This window comes from Polistes fuscatus, unplaced genomic scaffold, assembly GCF_010416935.1.
Source record: "Polistes fuscatus isolate 324 unplaced genomic scaffold, CU_Pfus_HIC Scaffold3, whole genome shotgun sequence".
NCBI lineage: Eukaryota > Metazoa > Arthropoda > Insecta > Hymenoptera > Vespidae > Polistes > Polistes fuscatus.
This window is the reverse complement of record NW_025113107.1, coordinates 4,398,152-4,424,198: the sequence shown is the minus strand read 5'-3', so window position 1 is coordinate 4,424,198 and position 26,047 is coordinate 4,398,152. Positions and strand designations below refer to the sequence as shown.

General features: G+C 31.4%; 3 protein-coding genes across 3 annotated transcripts in view; all 3 read left to right on the top strand.

The window, feature by feature from the left end:
* Positions 1-1,386: 1,386 nt before the first annotated feature.
* On the top strand, positions 1,387-6,553 carry LOC122519137 (3'-5' RNA helicase YTHDC2-like). Its single transcript, XM_043638411.1, has 8 exons — positions 1,387-1,548; positions 1,798-2,011; positions 2,226-2,419; positions 2,504-4,589; positions 4,667-5,053; positions 5,164-5,414; positions 5,502-5,842; positions 5,926-6,553. The coding sequence occupies exons 2-8, from the start codon at positions 1,818-1,820 to the stop codon at positions 5,935-5,937; spliced, it is 3,465 nt and encodes a 1,154-aa protein (XP_043494346.1). The 5' UTR covers positions 1,387-1,548; positions 1,798-1,817; the 3' UTR covers positions 5,938-6,553.
* A 747-nt stretch (positions 6,554-7,300) lies between these two features.
* Positions 7,301-19,907, top strand: LOC122519134 (von Willebrand factor A domain-containing protein 8). The gene is given in 20 exon segments (XM_043638407.1): positions 7,301-7,824; positions 7,950-8,030; positions 8,118-8,527; positions 8,632-8,796; positions 13,318-13,476; positions 13,567-13,791; positions 13,886-14,095; positions 14,203-14,363; positions 14,489-14,771; positions 14,858-15,046; positions 15,419-15,931; positions 16,025-16,405; positions 16,487-16,638; positions 16,840-17,269; positions 17,358-18,112; positions 18,189-18,499; positions 18,598-18,849; positions 18,910-19,304; positions 19,420-19,658; positions 19,733-19,907. Coding segments are annotated over 20 exon segments (5,541 nt in total). The 5' UTR covers positions 7,301-7,712; the 3' UTR covers positions 19,851-19,907.
* A 615-nt stretch (positions 19,908-20,522) lies between these two features.
* Positions 20,523-26,047, top strand: part of LOC122519135 — a 154,825-nt gene continuing 149,300 nt past the window's right edge. The window contains exons 1-2 of the mRNA XM_043638408.1: positions 20,523-20,945; positions 22,078-22,819. Of these exons, the coding sequence (XP_043494343.1) occupies positions 20,632-20,945; positions 22,078-22,819 (1,056 nt within the window). The 5' untranslated portion in view covers positions 20,523-20,631. The remainder of the gene's footprint in view (positions 20,946-22,077; positions 22,820-26,047) is intronic.

Below are 26,047 nucleotides of genomic sequence, written 5' to 3'. Positions count from 1 at the left end.
ACGCATTTTCAAATTTCGCTTATGACTATGTTACGATAATAAATTTAACATTGTTGACCTTTGTACTTACAAAAAATGGTGATAAATAATTTTAAGATTGCGGGGGGGGGGAATGGAAAGATATTATCTTTTAATCTTTTATTTGCGTTATGATCAAATTCGGTTTTCGTTAGATTAATAATAATACATTAGAAATTTCTCTAGAAATTTAATATTTAATATTGTAAAATAAATTTTTAACATTTTTCTTTGATATCAACTCATTAATTCTATTATCTGTTAAGATTTTTATGTAAACACTCGTGTGTTAGTTCATGAGTCATTTTAAAATATGGACAATGTCCATATGTCGATCCAAAGTTGGTCAAATATAAAATATGTACATATGTCGTAAAGGTATTCGGATATTATCTATGTCATATATTACCTTAGTGTATGAATATATCGATTTTCTTATTTCACATATCATAAGTTGAATCGAAACATAACAGATAAGTTAAGTAAATATGAAAAGATATTTTTATAAACAAAATGAACACATTAATTTTTTATATATTTAATGCTCTTCAAGCATTATAAACTTTACCTAAAAAATGAATAAATTAAGTTAAGATAAAAAAAGAGAATCCATCAAGTATTAATGATAATATTTAATAGTATTATTAAATAAAAATTTCAATAATTTATTAGCACAAATTTTATTGACTAGTAAGTATAGTAAATCACTGTTTTACCGGCTGCCTGTAATAATAAATTCTTATTATTTTTAAATTTTTAAAATGCACACACAAATAAATATACAATCTTAAACGTAAATTAACTTTATAAAACGCTTTTATAAAGATGATCTTATAGGAAATTGAAAATAGTCTTCGATAATTAATTATTCTTGAAAATCATCTTCAGCACAAACTACGAATTTATATTTTGAAATAATAAATTAATAAACTCTGTGTGTGTATGTTAAGATCGTCTTAAGTACGGTCTTGAGAATGGATTATAAATATTGTTCAATGAGATTTCGATATATAAAAATATTTATATGTATAATATGATTATGAAAACCAATCTTATAAAAACCATTTGTATTCATTTTTAAAATTCGTACTTGAAAATTCTCGATACAAAATGGCGAAATAAGAAAAGGTTATCAGGATCGTACTTATAAATGGTTCCAAAACAGGCTCTATTGGAAATAATAATTAATTCGTTTTATTTTTTGTTATACGGTGAATCAGTAAATATAATTGCATTTAGGATTACATTTATTGAAATAAAAAAGGCATAATATTATTAAAAAGTTTGGTCAAATTTACAATATTATATAAATGTGCAGATTAATTAGAATTAAAAATAAAAATATAGAGCAATGAGAGCCTTTGTTTTTCCAAAGTATATACTTTCCTGGGCATTGCTTTTACCGCTCGTTCATGGTAGCAACTGTCAGCAGTGCTATTTCTAATGTTTCAAATAAATATTGTCAAATAATTACGTTGTTTTTAATAATATCCACATATGTGTACATATATATGTGTGTCTTTTAGTACGGTAAGTTTTTAATCAAAAAATTGGTTATAGTTTGTTGTTTTTGTATGTTATAATACATATATAATGATGTTGCATTATACATATGATGTATGTGTTGTGTATGTATATATATATATATATCAATTGAAAATAAATGAGTTTTCTTTAAATGTCTAATAACAATCAATATAATGTTATCTAATTGATCTACTTATTATTATACTTTATTGTATAATTTATAATTGTATAAAATTTTGCTTTCTTCTTTAGTAAATTTCCAAGTAATAATCATGCCTCGACGCAAGCAACAAAGGCCACCTCTGATAGGAGAAGACACCAGAATAGCAGTAAATTTAACTTTGAAGAAATTATTAGGAACACCAGATCAAAAAGAATTAGAATTTCCATCTTCATATACAGCAGAAGAGCGAGCTTACGTCCATGAACTTGCTAGGGAGCTTGGTTTGAAATCCAAAAGCAGAGGGTACGAATGAGACAATTAGCTCTGTAAACTTTATTAGTTTACAATCGCTAACATTTTACACAAAATACTAATTGATTGTTAGCTAATTAAGCTTACAATGTGAATACTATTTATTATTATATATATATAATTTAAATACAATATATAATGTAGATTATGTTTTCATTATTTTAAAAAATAACTTAAAGAAAGAATAATATATTTTAATTAACAGTAAAGGTATAAATCGATTTTTAACCGTATACAAGAGAGAAGGATCTACTATAGTTCAAGCTGATGCAATTATCAAGTTGCAAAAGCCTTCAAAACAAAGTATTTATGCTTTATTGCATAATTTCCCATTGAATCATAAGGAATGTCAAGATTTGTTACCTCCGATGGAAAGAGAGCGGCCTCTTAATGCAGATGGTAAGAAAAGTAAAATTAAAAAGTTGTCGAGATGTATAAGCGTATAATTAAGATGTTTAAAAATGTTGTTTTTATTATTTTCAGTTATCGCAAGCACAAAAGCTATGGGTCGCTTGAATAGTAGCATCCCACAAGTACCACAATTGAAGACTAATTTTGATGTATTGAATTTTCGTAAATCACTTCCAGTTTATAATGCACGAGAAGATATTTTAAATGCTTTAGCCACTAATCAAATAGTCATAATAGCTGGAGAAACAGGAAGTGGTAAAACTACTCAAGTACCTCAATATATATTAGAGCATTGCCAACAAAGACACCAAACTTGTAGAATTATATGCACTGAACCTAGGAGACTTTCCGCAGTATCTGTTGCTGAAAGAGTTGCATTTGAAAGGGACGAAAAAATTGGACAAACATTTGGTTATCAAATAAGACTTGAAAGTAGAGTTGCGCCTAAAACTCTATTGACATATTGTACTAATGGAGTTCTTCTTAGGACTCTTATGGGTGGAGACTCTGCTTTAACTACGGTTACACATATAATAGTAGATGAAGTTCACGAACGTGACAGATTTTGTGATTTCCTTTTAATAGCATTAAAAGATGCTGTGAATAAATATAGATCATTGAAAATCATTCTTATGAGTGCAACTTTAGACACCAATATTTTTGCCAAATATTTTGATAAGTGCGCTGTTATTAATATTCCTGGTAGATTGTATGAAGTAGAAACATATTTCCTTGAAGATATTTTAAAAATGACTGGCTACATGACTAAGGAAATGATTATGAGAAAAAAAGAATTTTTAAATAAAAAAGAACAGTGCAAAGTCTTAGAATCTTGGACGCAATACAAGCCACAAATTTCTGGTAAAGGCTCATCGAATGAAAGATGCTTGTTGCCTGCGCCGATATTAGCACAACAAAATGAACCGATACCAGAGAAGGTTAAACTCGAACCATGGTTAATAGAAGAAGTAGATAAAAGTATATCGGATGCATGGTTGTGTGGTGGGGAAGATAACTTTGCACAATTATTGCATTTTATACTCTCTGAAAATGTTTCTGTAGATTACCAACATTCTAAGACATTAGTTACACCATTAATGGTTGCTGCAGGTAGAGGATGTATAAATACTACCGAACAGCTTTTAAATCTTGGAGCAAATTTGAATCTTCGAGCTGGTAACGAATGGACTGCGCTAGATTGGGCAAAAAATATGAAACAAATTGAATGCGCTGAATTGATTGAAGCATATATGAAAACATATGATTGTGCTGTGCAAGATTGTGAAATAGCGCATAATGAAAATGTTCCTCTCTCTGAAGAAGCTAAAATGTTATTAAATGTATATCATCATACATTTAATGATGAAAATATCGATTATGATCTTCTTGTACATCTCGTTATATATATCCATTTAAAAATGCCACCAGGTTCAATATTAATATTTTTGCCTGGATACGATGATATAGTAAATGTGAGAGAAAAAATAAATAGCGAGGAAAAGAAATTGAATCAAGGTCTTCGTTACACTTTATATGTACTTCATTCGAATATGCAAACGTGTGATCAAAAAAAAGTGTTCAAACCTAGTCCACAGGGAAGTAGAAAAATTATTCTTTCTACAAATATAGCGGAATCAAGCGTTACGATCGATGATGTCGTTTATGTGATTGATTCAGGAAAAGTTAAAGAAAAATCATTTGACGCAATATTAGGTGTATGTACATTTCGTTCTAATTGGATATCGCAGGCATGTGCAAAACAAAGAAAGGGAAGAGCTGGCAGATGTAAGAAAGGCTTCTGCTATCGTTTATTTTCTTCAATTCGATTTAGTAGTATGGCGTCTCATCAAACACCTGAAATCTTACGATTACCTTTGCAAGAATTATGTCTTTTCACAAAACATTTGGCACCAGGAAATACACCAATTGCAGAGTTTTTAGACAGAGCTATAGAGCCTCCTTCTAATGTAGTAACTAGAAATGCTGTTCAATTATTGAAGACCATAGATGCATTGGATCCGTGGGAAGACCTTACCGAATTAGGAAGTCATTTATTAGATATACCAATAGAACCAAGACTAGGAAAAATGTTGCTATATGCAGTAGTTTTAAAATGTCTCGATCCAGTTCTTACAATTGTTTGCAGTTTGGCATATAAGTACGTAGAATGTTAAAAAATATATTGTATGTATTATTCAGTAATATTATTATGTATTATTATGTAATTTCTTCTAGAGATCCATTTATTTTGCCAGCTCAACCATCACAAAAAAGGGCTGTAGCTGCTGCTCGAAAAAAATTTGCAACCGGAACTTATTCAGATCATATGGCTGTTTTGCGAGCATTTCAGAGTTGGCAAAATGCTAGAGCAAGCGGCAAAGAACGTAGTTTTTGTGAAAAAAATTTTATTTCAGCACCTGTTATGGAAATGGTTGTTGGAATGCGAACTCAACTTCTTGGTCAACTTCGTGCATCTGGATTTGTTAGAGCGAGGGGTGCCGGTGATATTAGAGATTTGAATACAAATTCTGAAAATTGGGCAGTTGTCAAAGCTGCTTTAACAGCTGGTTTATATCCAAATTTAATCAGAGTCGATCGAGATCATATGCAATTAAGAACTCAGTATGTATATTTCCATTTATGATCATTTATTTTTTGTTTATATTAAAAAGATCATTTAAAAATGTTAAATAATTCTATTTATATTTCAATTGGTATTTTTTTCTTTTTAGAAAAGAAGTGAAGGTCTTCTTTCATCCATCATCGACATTAAGAGATTTTCCAAAATCTCCTAGAATGACTTATACGCAAACTCATGCAGCCAATGTAGAGTCATTACCATCAGATTGGTTACTTTATGAAGAAATGAGTCGTACTGGTCGTTTCTGTCATGTTAAGATCGTAACGCTCGTAAATCCCTTAACCGTGGCACTTTTTAGTGGTCCAGCAAGATTACCTATGGATGTTATTTATGAAGCTGGTGGTATGTAATTTTATATTATAATTATTCTTTCTATATTATGATTAAATATAATACATTTTCTTATAAACTTACGTGTACGGATTTTAGCAATACCCGAAAGTGAATCTGATTCAGAAGTGGATGAAAATCATGAGGGTACTATTTTTAAATTGGATGATTGGGTAGTATTCAAACTTGATATTGAGACTGTACAATTGTTTTTAAATTTACGACAAAAATGGAATGCTTTATTCTTACGACGTATGAAAGCACCAGGAAAACCTATGTCACAATTAGATGAGAAAGTTATTAGTACAATAGTAACAGTTCTTACTAATGAAGAGCTAGCATGTGGATTGCAACAACCTTCAGGAATTGGACAAAGACCTCGTCCCTTAATAGTCGATTATTATCCTGCAAATGCTAGAAGAGCAGATGACTTTGTCGAGGTAATTTAATTTCATATTATTATTTGTTCATATTTATGAAAGAGAAAGAAAGAAAAATTAAATGTAATATTTATTATTTACAGAGAAACTTTTAAACGAGAAATTTGTATATCTCTAAAGAAATGATAAAAAAATGTAATCATGTTCAGTTTTACATTATTTAAAAATTTGTTTTTTTTTTATTTATGTTACTATCTGGTATTATATGTTTACCTCACTTTTTTGTATAACCAGTTATATACAGTTTTGAAATAATTGCTTAAATATTAAATGTTCAAATAATCAACTTTTCAGTATTATTGGAATTGTGATTACTATATAAAGTAATCAAATAAAAAAGTTTAGTGCGATGCGTAATGTAACTACTGTACACACATATCTTTGATTATTTGCTTTCTAATGATACATCGAACTATATTTTAATTTATTGTAGCTATTTTGCAAACATCACAAATATAGTTATTTTCTAGTTTGATAGTTATATATAATATCAAATTATATATATAATATCAAATATATTATACATATGCAATTGTATATATAAATATGTTGTATTTATTACATATACAATATGTTTTAGCTAATTGAGCTTTAAACAAACTTATTTTGTTTAATATTCAAATTAAATTTTGCAAATGAGCTCTCCTTATAACATGTAAGCGTTTACAAATATACAATTAAAAGAGACTAGTATTACAATTTGTAATTAAATTCGAAGTATTAATATTAATTTCATCATTGATAAGATAAACACACACAAATCTGATATTATTTTTTACTGCATTATTTTAAATTAAAAGTAAAAAAAATAGATTAAATTTCCAAAAAAGCTTTCATTAATAACAGTAATTACATATTTTAAGATTTTAAAATATACATTTAAAAAAAATTAATTAATTTATCCTTTTTTTCGTTTAAATATTCGAACAGGTTCTATTATTTTGTTTGTTCGTTAATTGAATGATACAATAAATAATGTAATTTCGTTTTGATGATGTTAAAAATTAACTAAAGTGAAATATTGTTACATTAGGTACATTTAAAAATGCTATTTTATCAGTTATTTTTAATTATTAATAACATTGTATAGCTTAATGTCGATGCAAACTATGTTGAACAAATGAATAAAATCAATATGTACCTTCCAGAAAGATCGTAATGTTCTTCAAATTGATAATAAGAAATAGATGCTTATAACTTTTGATATTGTGCATTTACTTTTATATATAACCTCATTATCGTATGTATTTTAAAATGAACTTTGATCCTAATATTTCATAGGAATTGTCTACTAACAAAGTAATATTTAAAAAATGCACAATTTCAAATAGTATGTAAAATAATTTTTACATATATATATTTTTAATACTTATATTTTAATTACATATAAATATTAAGATATATATAAATATAGAGAACATTAAATAATTATATATATATAAAACGTTTGAATATGGATACAAATAATAAGTAATTTAAAATTGCAAAATCTCATCTTATAGTTATATGCGTATGTACATTATAGATAACAAAATGTTGTCATTATATTATTTAGTTTCGTCAGGCAAAGCTGATATGAGTTTACGTTAATAATTTAAAAGTCCCGTCTTGATTTAAGAGTCTAACAATAAAAATAATAACTGCGTTATAGATAAAGTGTAATATATTGTTGAGATTAACAAAAAACCAATCAATATTTGAGGATATTTAAATTGCAAAAAAATAATTTACATATTTCAAATTTTCCCGCTATTTTTCTTCAGCAAATAATTACGCGCGGTTAAAGTCCAAAGTTTCTTTTTGCAGTGTATACGCAGAAGAATGCACGTGTATCATTTGTCAGAAAAATAATCGAGTATCATTTGTCAAAATGATATTTAATTCATTAAAATATCAACGTGTATCAACAGTTTGCAAAGTTTTGGAACGATCTCGAGGATTTTATCCTAACCTTTCATCTATGTTCATTCGTTGGAAATCAGGTAAGTTTAGGTTTGTTTTGCGGTTCCTATATGTACAGATATAAGAACTGAACTAATTAAAAAGAAAAAAATAAACAATATAAATATCATTTAACAGTTTTTGATATTTTTATTATTTTTATCAGACGACGCATATGTGACCATTGCTAATGTATCGAAGCGTGTAAAGTCAGCCAAAACTCCAGAATATATTCCTAGAAAATATTGTGAGTATTTGATTATTGTAATAATAATTGAAAAAAAAAAGAAAAAAAAAATATTATTATTAAATTAAATTCATTTTTATTTTGCAGCGTTTCAAGTAACTGGACAAGAATCATTGAGACATTTAAAATGGATGTTGCAAAAGGATATCCTATGTCAAGATATTTTTTTAACAGGCAGCCCAGGTCCCAGAAGACGAGAATTAGCTTTAGCTTTTCTCGAATTAACAAACAGAGAATTAGAATTCGTTTCCTTATCCAGAGATACGACGGAGGCTGACTTGAAACAAAGAAGAGAGATTAAAAGTGGTACTGCTTATTATCATGATCAAAGTGCAGTGAGAGCCGCTACCAATGGTAGAATTCTTGTGATAGAAGGCGTAGAGAAAGCAGAAAGAAATGTTTTGCCTATTTTAAATAATTTATTAGAAAATAGAGAAATGCATCTTGAAGATGGCAGATTCCTTATTCCAGCTGCACGTTATGATAAATTATTAGAGGTATATCTTATATATACATATATATTTAAAATAACAACATTTGTGTGTATATGGCTTAATCTTTTACATATTTATTATATATTATATCAATTGATTGTTAATAGAAACATAGTCAAGCAGAGTTAGATGCATGGCAATTAGTTAGAGTCAGTGAAGACTTTAGAGTAATTGCTTTGGGATTACCATCTCCACGATATCCTGGTCATCCATTGGATCCACCACTAAGATCTAGATTTCAAGCAAGATATATACCATTCTCTACATTTGAAGTAAGTTAATAAAATTAATATTAATATTCACAGTTAAATAATAATAATAATAATAATAATAATAATAGTATATAATTAGATAATAAACGAATAAAAATTGATATTACACGTTATCGCGTGAACGATAGTGTCGATGTGTTAATATGTAAATTTATAATGACTTATAATATTTTTTAAATAGATAGAAACTGTGTGTAAAACATAAAATAGATAAGAAAAGTTCATTTGAATGTGATCTATCTAAAGTAAAAAAAATATAAGCCATTTTACGATTGATGAAAATAGCGTATCATCGGAATGGGGTTGTTGAGCAGTCGTAAGAACCCCTCTATCCACCACCCCCTTCCGATACTCGTTACTTTCCTATATAAACGAAGACCGTGACTGCGCGACGGTCACAGACACTGGGATCGCGTGTCCTAAACGTTAGAAACCTTACTTGTCCTTTCCCTACCGAAGTCGATAAGTCGGAATTTAGCCGAAAGAATTGCTTTTACTGTTTTATCAAAGATCCAAGGGAAGAGATTCTTTAAATAATTCATCGAATTTTATTGTATTCATTTAGAGGATTTCTATGATCCTGATAGTATTTATTAAATAATAAATAAATAAAATCTATATATGTTAATATTAGTGATATGAAAATACACGTGTTCTTGGTCCAAACGATCGCGTTGAATCAAGTGAACAAATCAGAAAACCTAAAAGTTGTTAATTAAGGTATTAAAAGAATGTCTGCTATATGGTCGTCATCAGAAAGACCATTATCAGTACGAACTGTTTGGGTGGGTGGTATTCGTCATGTTGTCTTGTCACCAAATGATCCTCTGATCAACACTAAGAACAAATATCAACATCGACGACCACATACATCGAAGGGTAATGGGTTTAATCAATCGGATTATAAACAATTGAAATCACCAGGATTGGATAGTTTGAGCAATTGTTTCGTCGATTTAAGCGTGATGGTGGAGAAAGATGATCGTGGATCTTCTAAAATGATTCTTAGACAATCGATACCTTCCTACGGTAGATTATTGTCAGGAGATTCTGGAAGATCGTTCAAATCTTGTCCAGCTATGAAAGATATTAAAAAAGATTTAACATTGGAACATCAAAGTGTCGAGGATTTTAGGATAGAAATAAAAAGTATCGACGAACGATGGAACAATACATCGAACGATTATTATTCATCGAGATCAAACGTTGATAAATTCGAATTCCCGGAAATCCGTTCAAATCTTTTATCGGAGAGGGTACTTCAATGGTTGGATTTATCAGGAAAAGTTCAGAATTATGTACGAGATGATGTTCAAGATGTGGGAAAAGGTATGAATATGGAAGAACAACGTTCGAACAAGCAAGACATTTCTTCGGACAAAAGAAAAATGCAAAATTACAAATTAGATAAGGGAAGAAAACCCGAATGTTTGGAAAGAAGCGAACGAAGAATGGCACGAAGAAAATTATTTGAAATCGATGAATGCGCGAAAAAGAACGATTCGTTTGAGATCGATGAACATTTTTGGATAAAATCGACGATCGAAAAAGAAGAAAATGATCTGTCGAGGGTGGTGGAAAAACAAGAAGAAAAAGAAAAAGAAGAAAAAAAAGAAAAAAGTTTTACTAATTTTTGGTCCTCCGTTGGGCGACCGCAGTTACATATTTTTATGCCGAAACTTAATTGCAACGAGAAAATGCGCGCATCTTCTCAAGAATCCCTCGTTTGCGATTAATTTTCACAAGAATGGCTCGCAAGGCGAATATAAATTTGGCCTCTTTCTCTTATTCTTCCTTCTTCCCATGCACGTGATATTTTAACACACTTGAAAAATTCATTATCCTTTCAAACTTAATAAATTTTGTCTCTCCGAGGATCTCTCATGTCAAAATCTTATACATAGGATTATTGTGAAAATAATTATAAACAAGTTTCCCGTAAAATATCTTTGTTATTATAAAATAATTACAATGTATTATATTTAATGAAATTTCTCATTGAGAAAGAAAATTTATAAGTCTAGATTATTTATTGGCTGTTATTTATTGGGGCCAGTATTTTAAATAAATGATCAGTGTTTGTAATAAAATATAAGTTAGGTTGTACCGATTATTATAACAACAAAAAATCGTTAATATTTTAATTATATGTATTTTTAATAAAAATATTCATATGCACTGACCATTTATTTGATAAAATACTGATTATTTAAATAAAAGTGTTTTTCTTTTTAAAATTTACATTTCCTACATCAAAATCATTATTATTTATATGTTATATATAGTGCCAATGTGAGATATCACCGAGTTTTGTTTATTTTTTATGATCATCTTTAACTCCGTTAAAAAGAATACGATTAAATCGGAGAAGATAACGGGGTAATAATGCAAGAGAGAAGGTGCTTAGAACTTCGAAATAATTGTAGAAAAGTATTTAGATTGTTTCCGTTATGCTAGAAAAGCATTTTGTCACGCATTCTCGTGTCAGTTATGCTACTTTTCCGAATACCACACAGACACGAAGAGTAATCGTCTAACGTTCTAACATTCGCACGAAATTATTGCCTAATGTATACTCTTACAGCTGACATACTTTCTTTCATGCATTATAATATATAATTCTCCTTATTGTTAGCATTTTTTTTCTTATCTTTCATATAATTCCGATTTTTTTTTAAGTAACTTTTTTTTCTTAACGTTTATTAAATTTTACAAAGATGCATTATCGTATTTTTGTTTGTTTGTTCAAGATTTAACGATTCTTAGAATTAAATTATACAATGACCAGAAGAATGAATTTAATTTTAAAACGATCACGTGTCACGTAATAATATTTGTTTTTTAAATCAATGCACAATTATGGATCATTCAACTAGAAATTGCATAGCACTTTTGTTCACGTGTAGCGTACAATTTATTTGGAATAATAGTGGATAATAAGAACAATATAAAAGTTGAAGAAAATCAACTTGATTCTTTTTAATTGTACATCTGTGTTAATTCCGACGAATTCAGACTTTATTTTATGATTAATTAACACGATTATCTCCACCGAAGAAGACATACAAACTGACGACACTTTTTAATTTGATGTCGTGTGTCTTCTCGTTGATAAAACTAACATAAGATTATTAAAGTTTTCGACTGGTAAAACTTTGTTAAACTTTTTCTACAGTGACATTTATCATGTGTATATATATTTACATACCGGGTGCATCACTTAACTTTGTCATCTAAAATATTTCCGTTGTAATTTGATTTTATGGAAAAAAATGTTCAGGACGAAGTTACGCTATTTTAAATTATTTTACAGGAAAAAGATGAATGGTTCACTCGTGAAAAAAAGTATGATACACGAATGTGTAGTGCACTTTGAATTATTCATTTTTCACACGAATCGTGAAACATTTTGTTCAGAATACTTTGCGAACTAATCATTTTTTAATACTTTATTTATATATTTTACTATTTAGGGTATCACGAGGAATGAATTTATGTAAAACACATAGTAGTATTTTCTTTTTCTTTTCATAAAATGAAATAATTACAAATATTTACTTTACAAATTAATGGATGATAAAGTTAGACGATACACCCGGTATATTTAAATAGAAACGCAGTGCTATTTCGCATATCTGTAATTGTCTTTCATAAAAGTTAGTCAAATAAGAAACATTGTACAATACTTTCACGCAAAATTCGTAGAGACGATGAAGAATAATTTCTCGTCACGAAACTCATTTCTCGAGTTTTTGCGAGAGTAAAGAAAGATACAGAGAGAATCCGTGCGAATTGTTATTTAATCGAAAATAGTTGGTAAGAAATGAATTGTAAAGTGTTTTTAATGGGAGGGGGTAGGGGAGAAGGGGGATAGGGTATTATACAGAGTTAGGTCGAAATTCTGGCACACGAGAATATGCATGCGGCTCGTTTATAGCTTTTAGAAAGATCGACTGGGGATAAGGGATCAAATCCAATTGGAAAGTTTTTCCATGAAAATCCTCGAGGTAATCCTTGGGATTTCGTGTCGAGTGGTAGTTATTCGGGCACTTGCTTCAGCTAGGAGAAACCACTTGGCGCTAATCACTCCAACAGCTTTTATGTATGGAATCGATCGCAATGGTAACATTCCTTACTTGTTAAATCACTGTTTCATGAATTCTTATAAAAGAATATTGGCTGAATTAGATATATATCAGGAATCATCATTTATCCTAATCATTTGTTTGTTAATGAAGTTCATTTGAAAATATGTTAGAACATATTTATTTATTAAACTGATCGTCGTAAAGATTTTCAAAGTACGTTAGAAATGATTTATTATTTGATTTACTTTTGCAACTCGCAGATTTACCATTTCATTCGTTCGTATTTCAATTTAATTTTGATCGCGATAAATGTCGTTATTAAAAGTGGGTTTTAGTTTCGATTCGTAAAAGTTTTTAAAAATTGTACATTATCGTATTTATCTTTACATATATATATATATATATATATATATTCTTTTTTTACAATGTTTAGGAAAATATGAAAACGATGAAGGAAATAGCACCTAATATTGATTTAGAACGTTTATCAAAATTATTATCCTGTGCTCATGCCTTGGTAACTCATGAAGCTATGAGTTTGAATCTTCCTGATTTCCCATTGGACAACCTTATACTGGCTGCGAAAATCCTGGTAGATATTTTATTAATGATTTGATTGATCTTCTTGATTATGGGAACTTTGATGAATTTGTAATCATTCGTATTGGTTTGTTTGCCACAGAGTAATTGTCCAGACTTGTCGGCATTTGATGTATTTTATCGACTTTATCCGTATAAATTATTTTTGGGCAAGGAAGGACAAACTGCCGTTGAAGATATTCTTAAAACATTCGATCTTTTGAGAAATCCATTAATAGGAAAATCAATTAAAATAGATAATAGAAAAATTCATGACAATTTGTTAGAAGTTGTTATTACGAAGGACAATGTAAAAACGACGTTGAAAGTAAGAAATAAAAAAATTATTTTATGTATAAATTAATTTGATAATACTATAAAAACGAACAATTTTTATATACATTTTTTCTAAATCAATGCAGATGCCTTGTGGATCAATGGAATTAAATAAATCAATGGGAGATAAGTATATAGAAACGAATTATCAAAATAATTTATTAGCCAGCCTAATGGAATCAAATTTAGCTTCGGATTTATGTTTAATTGGTCCGAAAGGTTGCGGTAAATCTACGACTATTCAAAAGTTAGCTGATTTAATGGGTTACGAAGTAGAACCTATAATGCTTTATCAAGTAAGTTTTGAAGTATCTTGAGAAATAATAATTTTCATTTTACAATTAGACATTTTATTTTATTCCTTTTAATTTTAATATGTTAATATTGGTTCCTATTATTTTAGGATATGACATCGAGAGATTTGATACAACAAAGAACGACTTTATCAAATGGTGATACTGTTTGGAAAAATTCGGCTCTTGTGGATGCAGCTCTTGAAGGAAAAATGGCTGTTTTAGATGGAGTAGATAGAATACATCCTAGTACTCTTGCTATATTACATAGGTATAGTAATAAATAAATAAATAAATAAAAAATACAATATGTTTTTATATATATGTACTATTGATTTTTATTTATATGTTATCATGGTTACAATCCATAATTGATAAGTATTCTCTTCCTTCCAGATTGATTTACAATCGAGAGTTACAATTACACGATGGCAAGAGACTTTTAAGAGCCGATCGATATGACGAAATTAAAGAAGAGTATAAAAAGTCAGACGAAGAAATGCGCGAATTGGGGGTTTACCGAATTCATCCGTCCTTTAGATTGATAGCTCTTGCTGGAAAACCGGTGATTAATAGTTCAACAGGTCAATGGTTGAATTCTGAGCTTTTAAGTATGTTCATTTTTCATGAAATGAGGCCTTTGGCTAAGGAAGAAGAAATTCATATTATTCGATCGAAAGTAAGTAGCTTTCGTCTTGTTTAATTTCAAAAAAAACTTTATTGTAATTTATTATATTATTCATAAATATATTATTTCTTTTTCAGTACGGAGAACCCAATGAAGCTCTATTAAATATTATTCAATTAGCACATACTTTACGATCATCGAACGATCCAACTTTGCAGTCTCTCGCTAGTTCTCTTAGTACAAGACAATTGTTAAGAATAGCTGAAAGAATGAAGAAATTTCATAGTGATGACGCTTACTCGGCTGTTCATCGTGCATGCTTGGCACCCCCCCAACCCACCCCACCCCACACAACCCCCCACCCCCACCCCCCCCCCCCCACCCCGAACACCACCCCACCACCCCAAACCCAACCCCCCCCCCACCCCCCCCCCACCAACCCAACCCCCCCCCCACCACCCCCGCCCCCAACCCCACCCCACCCCAAACACCCCCCCCACCACCCCAACCCCACCCACAACCCACACACAACACCACCCACCCCAAACCCACCCCCCCCACCAACCACCCCCCCCCACCACCCCACCCCGACCAACACCAACAACAACCCCACAACCCCCAACCGACCCAACACCAACCCAACACCCCCACCACCAACCCCCCACCCCCCGACCACCCCCACACAACCAAAAGCACGTCTTTTCTTACCAACTGTGACAAAGCAGGCTCTTGATGATTGTTTGAATCGATTAAATATAATTCCTATAAAAGATAATAAAAATCTTTCAAAGATCGATTACGAAGTTAACGATAAAACAGTAAAAATTGGTAATACTATAATCGATAGGTATAATACTACGTCGCTGAGCAAAGTACCGGACATTTTGTTTTACGATGTACCGCAGCATCTTGCTTTGTTGGAAAATTTGCTTCAAGATTTTATGTTAGGACATAATCTTTTGCTCGTTGGCAATCAAGGTGTTGGTAAAAATAAAATAGTCGATAGATTGTTGCAATTGATGAACAGACCTCGGGAATAGATTCAGTTGCATAGGGATACCACTGTTCAAACTTTGACTCTGCAACCTATGGTCAGAGATGGTAAAGTCGTTTATGAGGATTCTCCTCTTGTTCAAGCAGTTAAACTTGGACATGTTCTAGTTGTTGATGAAGCCGATAAAGCTCCGATACACGTGACCTATATATTAAAAGTAAGCAAAAAGCTTTTGCATTTTTTGAAAGAGAATATTGTTATTGAATTTTAAATAATTTTGAGAAATTTCTATTGAAATCTTTGATTTCAGACTTTGGTTGAATCCGGCGAAATGATTTTATCGGATGGCAGGCGAATTGTTTCATCTAACGCTAGAATGTCTGATTCTAACGGAAGAATACCACTTCATCCAGATTTTAGAATGATAGTTCTTGCAAACAGACCTGGATTTCCATTTTTGGGCAATGATTTCTTTGGTGCTTTGGGAGATCTCTTTAGTACACATTCTGTTGATAATCCCAGTATGGAAAATGAAATTCAATTGTTGAAACAATATGGTCCAAATGTTGATGACAAAGTAATACATAAGTTGGTCAAAGCTTTTAGCGAATTGAGAAGTATGGCTGATCAAGGTTTGGTTTCTTATCCCTATTCGACTCGAGAAGTCGTCAATATCGTCAAACATTTAGAGGTGAGTCGAGTAATATAGATTATTCATTGAGATCGATAGAATATTATTTCATTAAAAAATAATTACACTATCGTATTTCAGAAATTTCCAAACGAAACTTTACCTGTAGTAGTCCGAAACGTATTTGATTTCGATCGATACAGTCCAGAAGTTTTTGATACATTAGTAACTGTCTTACACAAACATGGCATTCCTGTTGGAACTTCACCAAATAATATAGCATTAGCGAAAGAGTAAGACAATTTTATTTTATATTATATAATAATTTAATTGTTGTAAAAATATTATTATGTATGTAAATAAAAATTTGTTTATATTAAAATTACGGATTAATATAATATAAAGAATTAACAAACAATTTATATATTTTAGAATCAAATAAATTATTAACAGTAAAAAATGTACAACTTATTATTTATTCCTTTTCCTTTCAGAATATCTTTACCAGAAATCAAGGTCTGTGGTAGTTGGAACGTTTTAAGCACATCCAAGGTTGTGCCCGTTCAAGAGAGATACATCAAATTGAAAACATTCTCTTATCCAGTTCGAAATAATCATGTGTTAGATCGAGTTGAAGCAAGATCTGCTTGGTTCACCGAGTTACAAAGTTATTGGACTGTACCATTGAACGAAAGTGGTCTAGTCGTGTCTTTGACAGTTACTAAGGGAACAAAAGGAGATGGCACAGATGATAAAGTACACGTGCTTACTGCAAATCCTTTAACTCTGTTTACTATGAATTTAGAGTCTGAAACAATTCAAGAAATTAAAATACATGGTTTAATTAAAGAACGAAGTCATAAGCCATCACTTTATACAATAGCATCCGACAAAATTGGAAATGTTTTTGTACACGAAGGAAGTGTAAGTTATAAAATTTTAAATAAAAGAAAATTGTAATAATTTTTTATATTCATTGTAATTCACGTCAATCGTAAATTTTGTTTTGTAGAGTAATAGTTTACTTATGATAAATACGGATAATGCATCCATCCAAGAAGTTAAATTGTTTTCGGTTTTGGAACAAACTGTTGATAAAATTACCAATTCTTTTGGAAGTCGGAATTTAAATTGGAAGATGTTACCGGATTTGATTGCTTCGAAAAATCAACTGGTCTTTTTTCTTCCTAACAATAATAAGATGGAAGTATTTAACTTGGATAATATGACCATCTATTCGATCAACTTACCGTGTGACGTGGAATCGATATTGCTTGCGTCTGCGAATAAATGGCTGATACAGGATACATCCAAGAATAAATACATCTTGGGCAAGTCTGTGGAATCTCAACCGTGTCCAAACGTTTTGCGAGAAATTCAAGAGTCAAATAGTAATTTTTTGAAGAAAAGTTTCTTTCTTAGTTGTACTCAAGAAAATTTACATCCAAATATACTCAGCGAAGCGTTGCAACAGAAAATTGATTCTCCTAACAGACTTTTGGTCACTAATAATATTTACGCTGGGATCGTTACTGGATTCCCTGAATTGGACAGTGCTAATGAATTCCATTATTGGCCTAGAAAAAGACGATTAAATAGTTTTATTGCACCTATCGTAACGAACGATGGTCAAGTTATACGAACGATCTCTACTGAGCAAGTACCTGAAGAAGTTTTTCCTTCTGATAAAAAACATATTGGAATTTCTGGTTATTTAGAAGTTGTTAATACTGTTAATCGTAAAGTTCGATACATTCCTATACCAGAGTAAGTTAATTGTTATATATTTTATTTTGGTATTTTTTTTAAATTGACGGTGATAATCATTTGTACTATTATTTAGACCTGTCAGAGTCTCTCCTCTTTCTGAATGGTTGTACGGTAAAGAGTTACCAATTTTTGCCGCATCTACTTCGAATTATGGCCTAGTAACTGTCGACGTTAATGGATGCATTAGATTATGGGAAACATCTTTAATGAATATAGAAAAGTCTTTAGGTTCTTGGAAAAAAATGATTGGATCTGACGAAGATAAAATACAAATAACAAAGGAAAGATATTCAGGACAAGATGTGAGTAGTCCGAAACACGGAAAGATCGACGAGAAGAACGAACCTCACGTTGGTGGGAATACTTGGGCCGGTGGAACAGGAGGTGCGTTTGATTTTGAATATATATCAAATTGGAGGGGAGGGGGGGAAATATCAGATTGGAAGGATAATTAATTAAAGAATTTTTGTATAAAATTGTAGGTAGAGACACGGCTGGTCTTGGTGGAAAGGGTGGTCCATATCGTTTGGATGCTGGTCACACTGTTCATCAGCTTAGCGACGAGGAAAAAAATGCAGTTCCTGAACATATAAAAAAAGCAGCACGTGAAATGGGTTTGCGTGCTTTTAAGCAACGTTTAAAGGATATCAGTATGAGCGAATACGATCATAAACTTTATAGTCGGTTTAGTGATGCAGTTGCTAAACAAGTTCAAGCATTAAGGATCATATTAAGTAAGTTGTTAACATTTAGTGTTACGTTTGATCAATATCTGATTATTTTCTACTTTTTAGGTAGTCTACAAGCTAAAAGTAACGAACGTCAGTGGTTTAGACATCAAACGTCCGGCGAGTTGGATGATACAAAATTAATAGAAGGTTTAACCGGCGAAAGAACGATTTATCGACGTAGATCAGAAAAGGAACCAGAGATTGGTACTCCCCAATTAAAACCGAAAAGACTTAAATTAGTTGTGGATGTGTCCGGTAGCATGTACAGATTTAATGGTTACGATGGACGATTAGATCGTGAAATGGAAGCTTGCGTTATGGTAATGGAGTCGTTCAGTGGTTACGAAGATAAATTTCAATATGATATTATTGGCCATTCCGGAGATGATTATCGTATTCTTTTTGTGGATCGTGCTAACCCGCCAGTTGATAATAAAAGAAGATTAGAAGTAATTAAAGTAAGATATCGGATGAATTTTAATCTAACATGAGTTACGATATGATATATTACTACTATTATTATTATTATTATTTTATATTATTGCTATTGGTTTTATCCTAATCATATTTCAGACGATGCACGCTCATTCACAATTTTGTATGTCCGGCGACAATACATTAGAAGCAACACAATATGCTATTTCTAGTTTAGCAAAAGAAGATTCCGACGAATCGATAGTTGTCGTACTTTCCGATGCAAATTTAGAACGTTATGGAATTCGACCAGAAATATTTGCTAAAGTACTTACTTCGAATTCGGACGTTAATGCTTATGCTATTTTTATCGGTTCGTTAGGTGATCAAGCGACAAGGTTCGTATAGATTAGTTATTTTATTTTTAGCTTAAGTTAATTTCATTAGTTTCATTATTTTTGTTTATTTGTAGATTGATCAAAAAGATGCCTTCTGGACGTGCCTACGTTTGTATGGATTTACAAAATATTCCACGAATATTACAACAAATATTTGCCTCTTCCGTATTAAGTACAACACGAGTTAATTGATGAAAAACTAGATTAGGAATAGTTTAGTAAAACAAATGATAAGGTACATAAGGAACACTCATATATATTTGTATTATATTTTATGTAATTATGTAAAAAAAAAATCAATCCTTACTCTTCATAATAATCTAAACCAAAAAAAAAACGTACCTTTTAATATTCTTTCTATATTCCAGAATCCCGTTTTCTTATATAATATGTATAATACTGGTACTTGTGAAAAAAACTATTAATAAAAACATACTAACATTTTGAAAGAAACATCATACGAAAAGGTATATAGTAAATCACATTCGTTATTAACCGTTTGACTGCTAAGGAGCGCTATCGCGCTCTTCTTATGTTGCGCCAAATTGCCGTCAGCAGCCAAACGGTTAAAAAATTGATTTCGATCGAAGTTAATGAACACATAAATAATAAAAGAAAATATATTATACATATATATACATTACACTGTCGTCCATATATTACTTTAAAAGGAAATACATTTTGAAGATTCTATGAAGGATATGAGGCTTCGATATATCTTCACATGTATGTTCATATATATATATATATGACTACATTCTTTCATCGTTACGTGACGGAAGCAGAAAGAGAATATCGTCATCAGTGGTACAGCTGTGAGGAGCTTGACAGTTCTTAGAGCTTTCATCCCTACTCCCCGAGGTTGAGTTCGTCGAGGAGTCGAATGTTAAGTCGGAACTTACCGAAGCTAACCGAAGTGGTTCCGACCGAATGGTATGGGGCGTACAATTGTCAGTTGCACGCCGGTCGTTGAATGGAGCGGGTTTGGAGACGCGTACAAGGTGTTGGGCGTCGCAGTGCCGTAGGACGTTGCGGCTGCCCCGTGCAACCATGTCAGTTGCACGTGGATCAACGCGCGAAGCGTGGTGCCAGTGGATCTCGAAGATCTAGAGATCCTCAAACAATCGTATGTGCTTGCCAAGTTCAACCGTGTCCGGTACATCCTGTATTAATAAGAGTTCGTCGTACGAGACAGCAACCGATAGGCAACTGCGACTGTCCAAACGAATTGCAACCCTGTCCTCACGACGCACCTCGCGCTCCTGGATCTTCGCAAAGAGTCAGAAGGTGAGAGAATTTATTTTCTCTTTTGTTTTTTTATTTCGGATATCTTTATGAATGCATCGATTTTATCATCTCTTTTATTTTTTTCCTTTTTTAGACCTTAATAATAATGCTCGTTCTGTAAGTTTAATGCTTTCGTTTTAATTACGTTGACATTTTTTATATGATTTGATAATTATATATTTATCTAATTATTATTTTGTTTATTTTTGTATTTTTTGTTATTTGCACAAATTTATGCTAGATATTGCATATACAGACTTGGATACATTTGTAATTTCGCGCGTAAGAATGTCAATAGTACCCTGTACCTGATCAGCTGCTGCACTCTCGAGATTTTTCCTCGTCGATAAAAGATTATTTGATAACTGTATTATTTTCTCGATAGTTTCGTCCTTACGTGTGATTGATTTTTTGAAAGAAAAAGTCTCATCTATTGTCCTCGATTATTTTTCCAACAGAATGTTATCTCTAAGATAATAAAAGTACTCGTTGTGCGGTAACTAGCCTTTTGTAGCACCTCGAGTTTTACATTTAAGGGATGAACGCCCAAGTATTTGCTTGCATCAGACCATGAAGACATATCCGGTATGTTGAGGGTTGAAATCAGAAATTTTGTCCCACTCGTCTCGAGCGTGAAGCGGCTTAAAGGACCTGTCGAGCGTATATACGTGTGTGCTGTGAGAGAGGTCCTTTATATATATATATATATGGATGACTTTACGAGCATGTGCATGCGCGCGAGCGTAATTCTCCTTCTTATTATTTGTGTGTATGTGCGCGCATATCGACATTCCTGGCTAATGATACGAAAAATGATACACGATACATTTTGATAGATTATTTTTATGATAAATGTGAAACGCGCAAAATTACTTTTAGGAATGGCTAGTAATATTGATAGGAATTGTTAAAACGGTTGCTTTTGTATCTTATTACATTATCAAATATACTCTATTCTTCTTCTTTTAGCCAATTTGCGCCCAGCATAGGCTTCCTTTAACGTTCTGCATCTATCCCTATCCTGTGTGATTCTTATCCATGGTAGTCCTGCTGATCTCTTAATTACTCTATTACGATATAAATATTTAACGATTTTAATTAAATGAATCAATCGATCTTGATTTATTTTCAGATGCAAATGCACAGAGAGACCTTGTCGACATACGACCAATGGTACTGTTGTTTCACAACAACAACAACAACAACAGCAGCAGCAGCAGCAGCAACGTCGATTGGGGACTTCATCACCTCTTGCTGGCTCGTCAAATCAAACGAATCAACAGCAACAACAACAACAACAACAACAGCAACAGCAATCGATAAATGTGGGAACGTTGCAACAGGAGAGAACATTGAGCTCAATTGTCGAGCAGACTCGCACAGACGGTGGCGAGGCGCCGTGCGAGTGCGACTGCGACGAGCAATCAAAACCTTGCTCACACGAGTCAAGGATGATGATGATAACAACAACAACAACAACAACAACAACAGCTGATGAACGCCGTACAGCAACGGCTACTCGCGCAACCTGCGAATGCGGAAAAAGTTCGGTAAACATCGACGAAGATGACGAGGAAAACGTTGCTGGTACTCGACCATGCTCTCATAAACCACAAACCGAGGGCCGTATTAAACGAGTTAAATATCGAGTTAGGCGTGCTGGTTGCGCGATGGCCAGATGCACGGCTGAGCTCGCGATGTTGCACTTGCACTGGGAGCTCGCCTCCGAATGTGCGCCATGCCGGCCACGGGCATTCACCAGGAGACTATGCAGACGACAACAGAGTGACAACGAACTTTACAGGAGTAATAGTTTCAAGTTTGAAAGATTCGAGAGAAGCAGGGACGAATATGCTACACCGTTAAAGAAACAGGTTGGATTTTTTACTTCCCCCCGTCCCCCACCCTAAATTGTTTGCTTTTTAAATCGCATGTATTTGGTTGTTTGTTTATTTAAATAACGATTAACGTGTCGTATTTTTGATTATCTCGATAATATTGAGACGAATTATTTTAAGACTATTGTGCTTTCTTAACATTTGGATCTTGTCATTTATTGTTCGCGTTATTGATTTTTTTGTCTTCTTCATCTCTTTTCGATCACTGTCAAACGCCATATGTGTTGGTGGCTGATTGGCTGGGTAGAGGAAACTTTGTTCTACGATAATATATAACGTACTTTAAAAGATTATCTTTGGTATAGTGTCGATCGAGAAGTTTAATACACAGTTTTTCAGATAACTTGGAAAATTCTTTACTTTGATATAATATACGTTCTTACAACTTATCGTTAGTTTCTATAGATCGCGTTTAATGGATCGATATATATATATATTCGTGATGAATGGTAAAAGATATAATATATAGTTAGAGTTTGATATGAATGCTTCATCGATTTTTGTCCGATGAGAAATTCGTTCTCGCATTTTGATAAATGAAAGCAACTTGTTATCTCCGTCGAGTTACAATTTTACTCGTCGAAACTTGTCATCGGTTCTTTGTTGAAAAGAAATGACTAGAAAACATCGGTTAGATCGTGATTCAGTTTTAATCGTTTATACATGTATAGACAAAAAATGTGATTCACATTTTCTATCCATCTATCTATTGGCTTGACCAATAAGTAACGTCGGAATTTTCAATATAAAAAAGATATTAAAATATATCTATCAGAATTTTAATAAGATATTTTATAACTCAGATCTTACATTAGAAGTAATTTCTTGACGATAATATATTTGTAATATTCTGCTATGCTATTGCTGTACGATCAGCTGTTCCAAGTGCTTGGTTCATTGTACTCAACTATCGTTCCTTCCATGAAAGAACTTTAGTATATATATATATATTTATACGTATGTGTGTAATTTATGTTACACCAGTCCACTTGTAATCTTTTGTCTTTTGCCAAGCTTTATTATACTTATGTTTCTTTTTTTTTTCTTTTTTTATTCATACATATATACCATATATACATAAATATATACCGAGAATAGATGAATGTATCCTCGTTTCTCACGTTCACTCTTATATATACATATATATATATGTACTCTTTTTATGTTCTTATACGTGTTTTTATGTTTCCATTGATTCGGTGAATCACCATCGTCCGTGACTCAACGATCGAAGGACTTTCTTGAACACAACTTCCTTTTACCCCTCATAAATGTCTGGAAATATATTTTCTATGCTCTTACTACTATCTAAGGTTATTGTATTGAACATAGTTTTTTATTAGCTACGTTCCATAGAGAACCTTGGATATTTTTTTTCAAAATATAAAGATTTTACAGAGAGAAAAAGACATTTCTATTTACACATTTTATTTTATTACATTTATTGTGTTTGCTTGTAATATTTAATTGAAATTTTATACGAAGTAGAAAGAAGAATTGATTCGGAATATTTTTCGATTATAATTATCAAAGTTTTCTTTGAATTACGTTCGTGTATATATTATGTTTTTTTCTTTTTTTTTTTTTTTAAATAAATTGAATTACACACGCAAAAATTTTTAAAAGATATTTTCTAAATTTATTCTAATATGTACGAATGAAAATATATATCAGGTTTTTGCGTGTAACCAGATAATTGTTGTGTTATCGATCAGATTCAATAAAAAATAATCCCTTCTGTTAGTATTAATGTTACACTAATACTATCGTATAAGACATATGCCAGGAAGCAATATTCGTGAGTCTAATGTGGCGTGGTTGAAAGAGTTAATAAACTCGCTGGGGACCATGCTAGGAATCATGTTGGCTGCTTGATGCTAGTTTAAATTTTCTAGCTAGATAGACCAATATTGAAATCGTAGTGGTTTTCTCTCTTTAGCCAAATTTGTTTGTCTTTTTTAATCATCTTCTACTCGGTGGAGTCGACTAAAAAGCACACGACCCTCCTACCAAGTGTAATTTTGTGTGCGATGAATAATTCCACGGATCATTATCCCTTGAAATTTACTCTTTTGGTAACCATAAGCAATTTTATTTTTCTTTTTTCATTTTTATTTAAAATCTAAAGACGAAGAGATTTCTGTTGATATAGGAATCATTTTTTTCCCATAGGAGCAACGTGATATATTAAATATTATAATATATAAAAAGACTGTATGTTTGTGTGTGTGTGTGTGTGTGGTTTTCTTTTTTTTTTTTTTTAAGTAAGTAATCATTGTAAGCTAAACAAATTTATTGTCTAATTTTATGCTATATATATTTTTTTTTGTTTTTTATTGTTTTACGTTTAAGTAGGTACATAGAAATATACATTGATAACAATAGTTTTGCAAATACAAATGTTAGCTCTTATAAATTAAATAGGATTAAGTAAATATTTTTTCTTTTTTTTTTTTAGTAAACTTTTTGAACAAATTTTTTATTATTATACATAACAACAACACAATTGCGATAACTCTTGTGTAAGCTTTCAATCTTTTATAGCAAAAATCGAAAAATCTTAAGAGTGCAAGAGATTGGGCATAGTATTTGCTTAAAGAGAGAGAGAGAGAGAGTTGTGTTGTGTTAGACTCTTGAAAGAAGTAAGGAAATAAATAGAGATGAAAAAAGGTAGAAAGGGAAAGAATAAAGAAGAGAGAGAGAGAGAGAGAGAGTGTTTGGAAGGAGAAGTTGACGTGTCGAATTGATCGTGAATGGAAAATCGTGCTTTGCCCGTGGGAGCTTTACGGTGGTTTCGCGTATGCATTCGAACGGGGAAATGTAGTAAAAGCTTTTATTGGATTTGTAGCTTTAGTGAAATGAACTTTTGTAATTGGTTGACGAGACTTTTATTTTTAATTACAATATTATTTTGTCTTATTTAATTATTCATATTTTCAAGTTAGACGTGAACTATAATAGTATAGAAAATGTATATGATTTGTTATTTATAATAATAATAATAATAATAATAATAATAATAATAAATGAGAACACAAATTCTAATATCCCCGTTAATGTTTGAATAAACGAAATAAACGCAATAATAATATTAATAAGAATAGTAATAATATAAATATAATATTATATATTCCTTTTATATTGTATTTATTTATTATTATATTTTTAAAAGGATGTGTGTCTGTGTGTGTGGTTATTAAAACA

What these genes read in the sequence shown, in the direction of transcription:
- LOC122519137 (XM_043638411.1), top strand. Translation starts at nt 1,818, where the DNA reads ATGCCTCGACGCAAGCAACAAAGGCCACCTCTGATAGGAGAAGACACC. An exon ending in GCGGCCTCTTAATGCAGATG is followed by an intron (nt 2,420 to 2,503) that starts GTAAGAAAAGTA and finishes TATTATTTTCAG; the next exon opens with TTATCGCAAGCACAAAAGCT. An exon ending in CATATGCAATTAAGAACTCA is followed by an intron (nt 5,054 to 5,163) that starts GTATGTATATTT and finishes TTTTCTTTTTAG; the next exon opens with AAAAGAAGTGAAGGTCTTCT.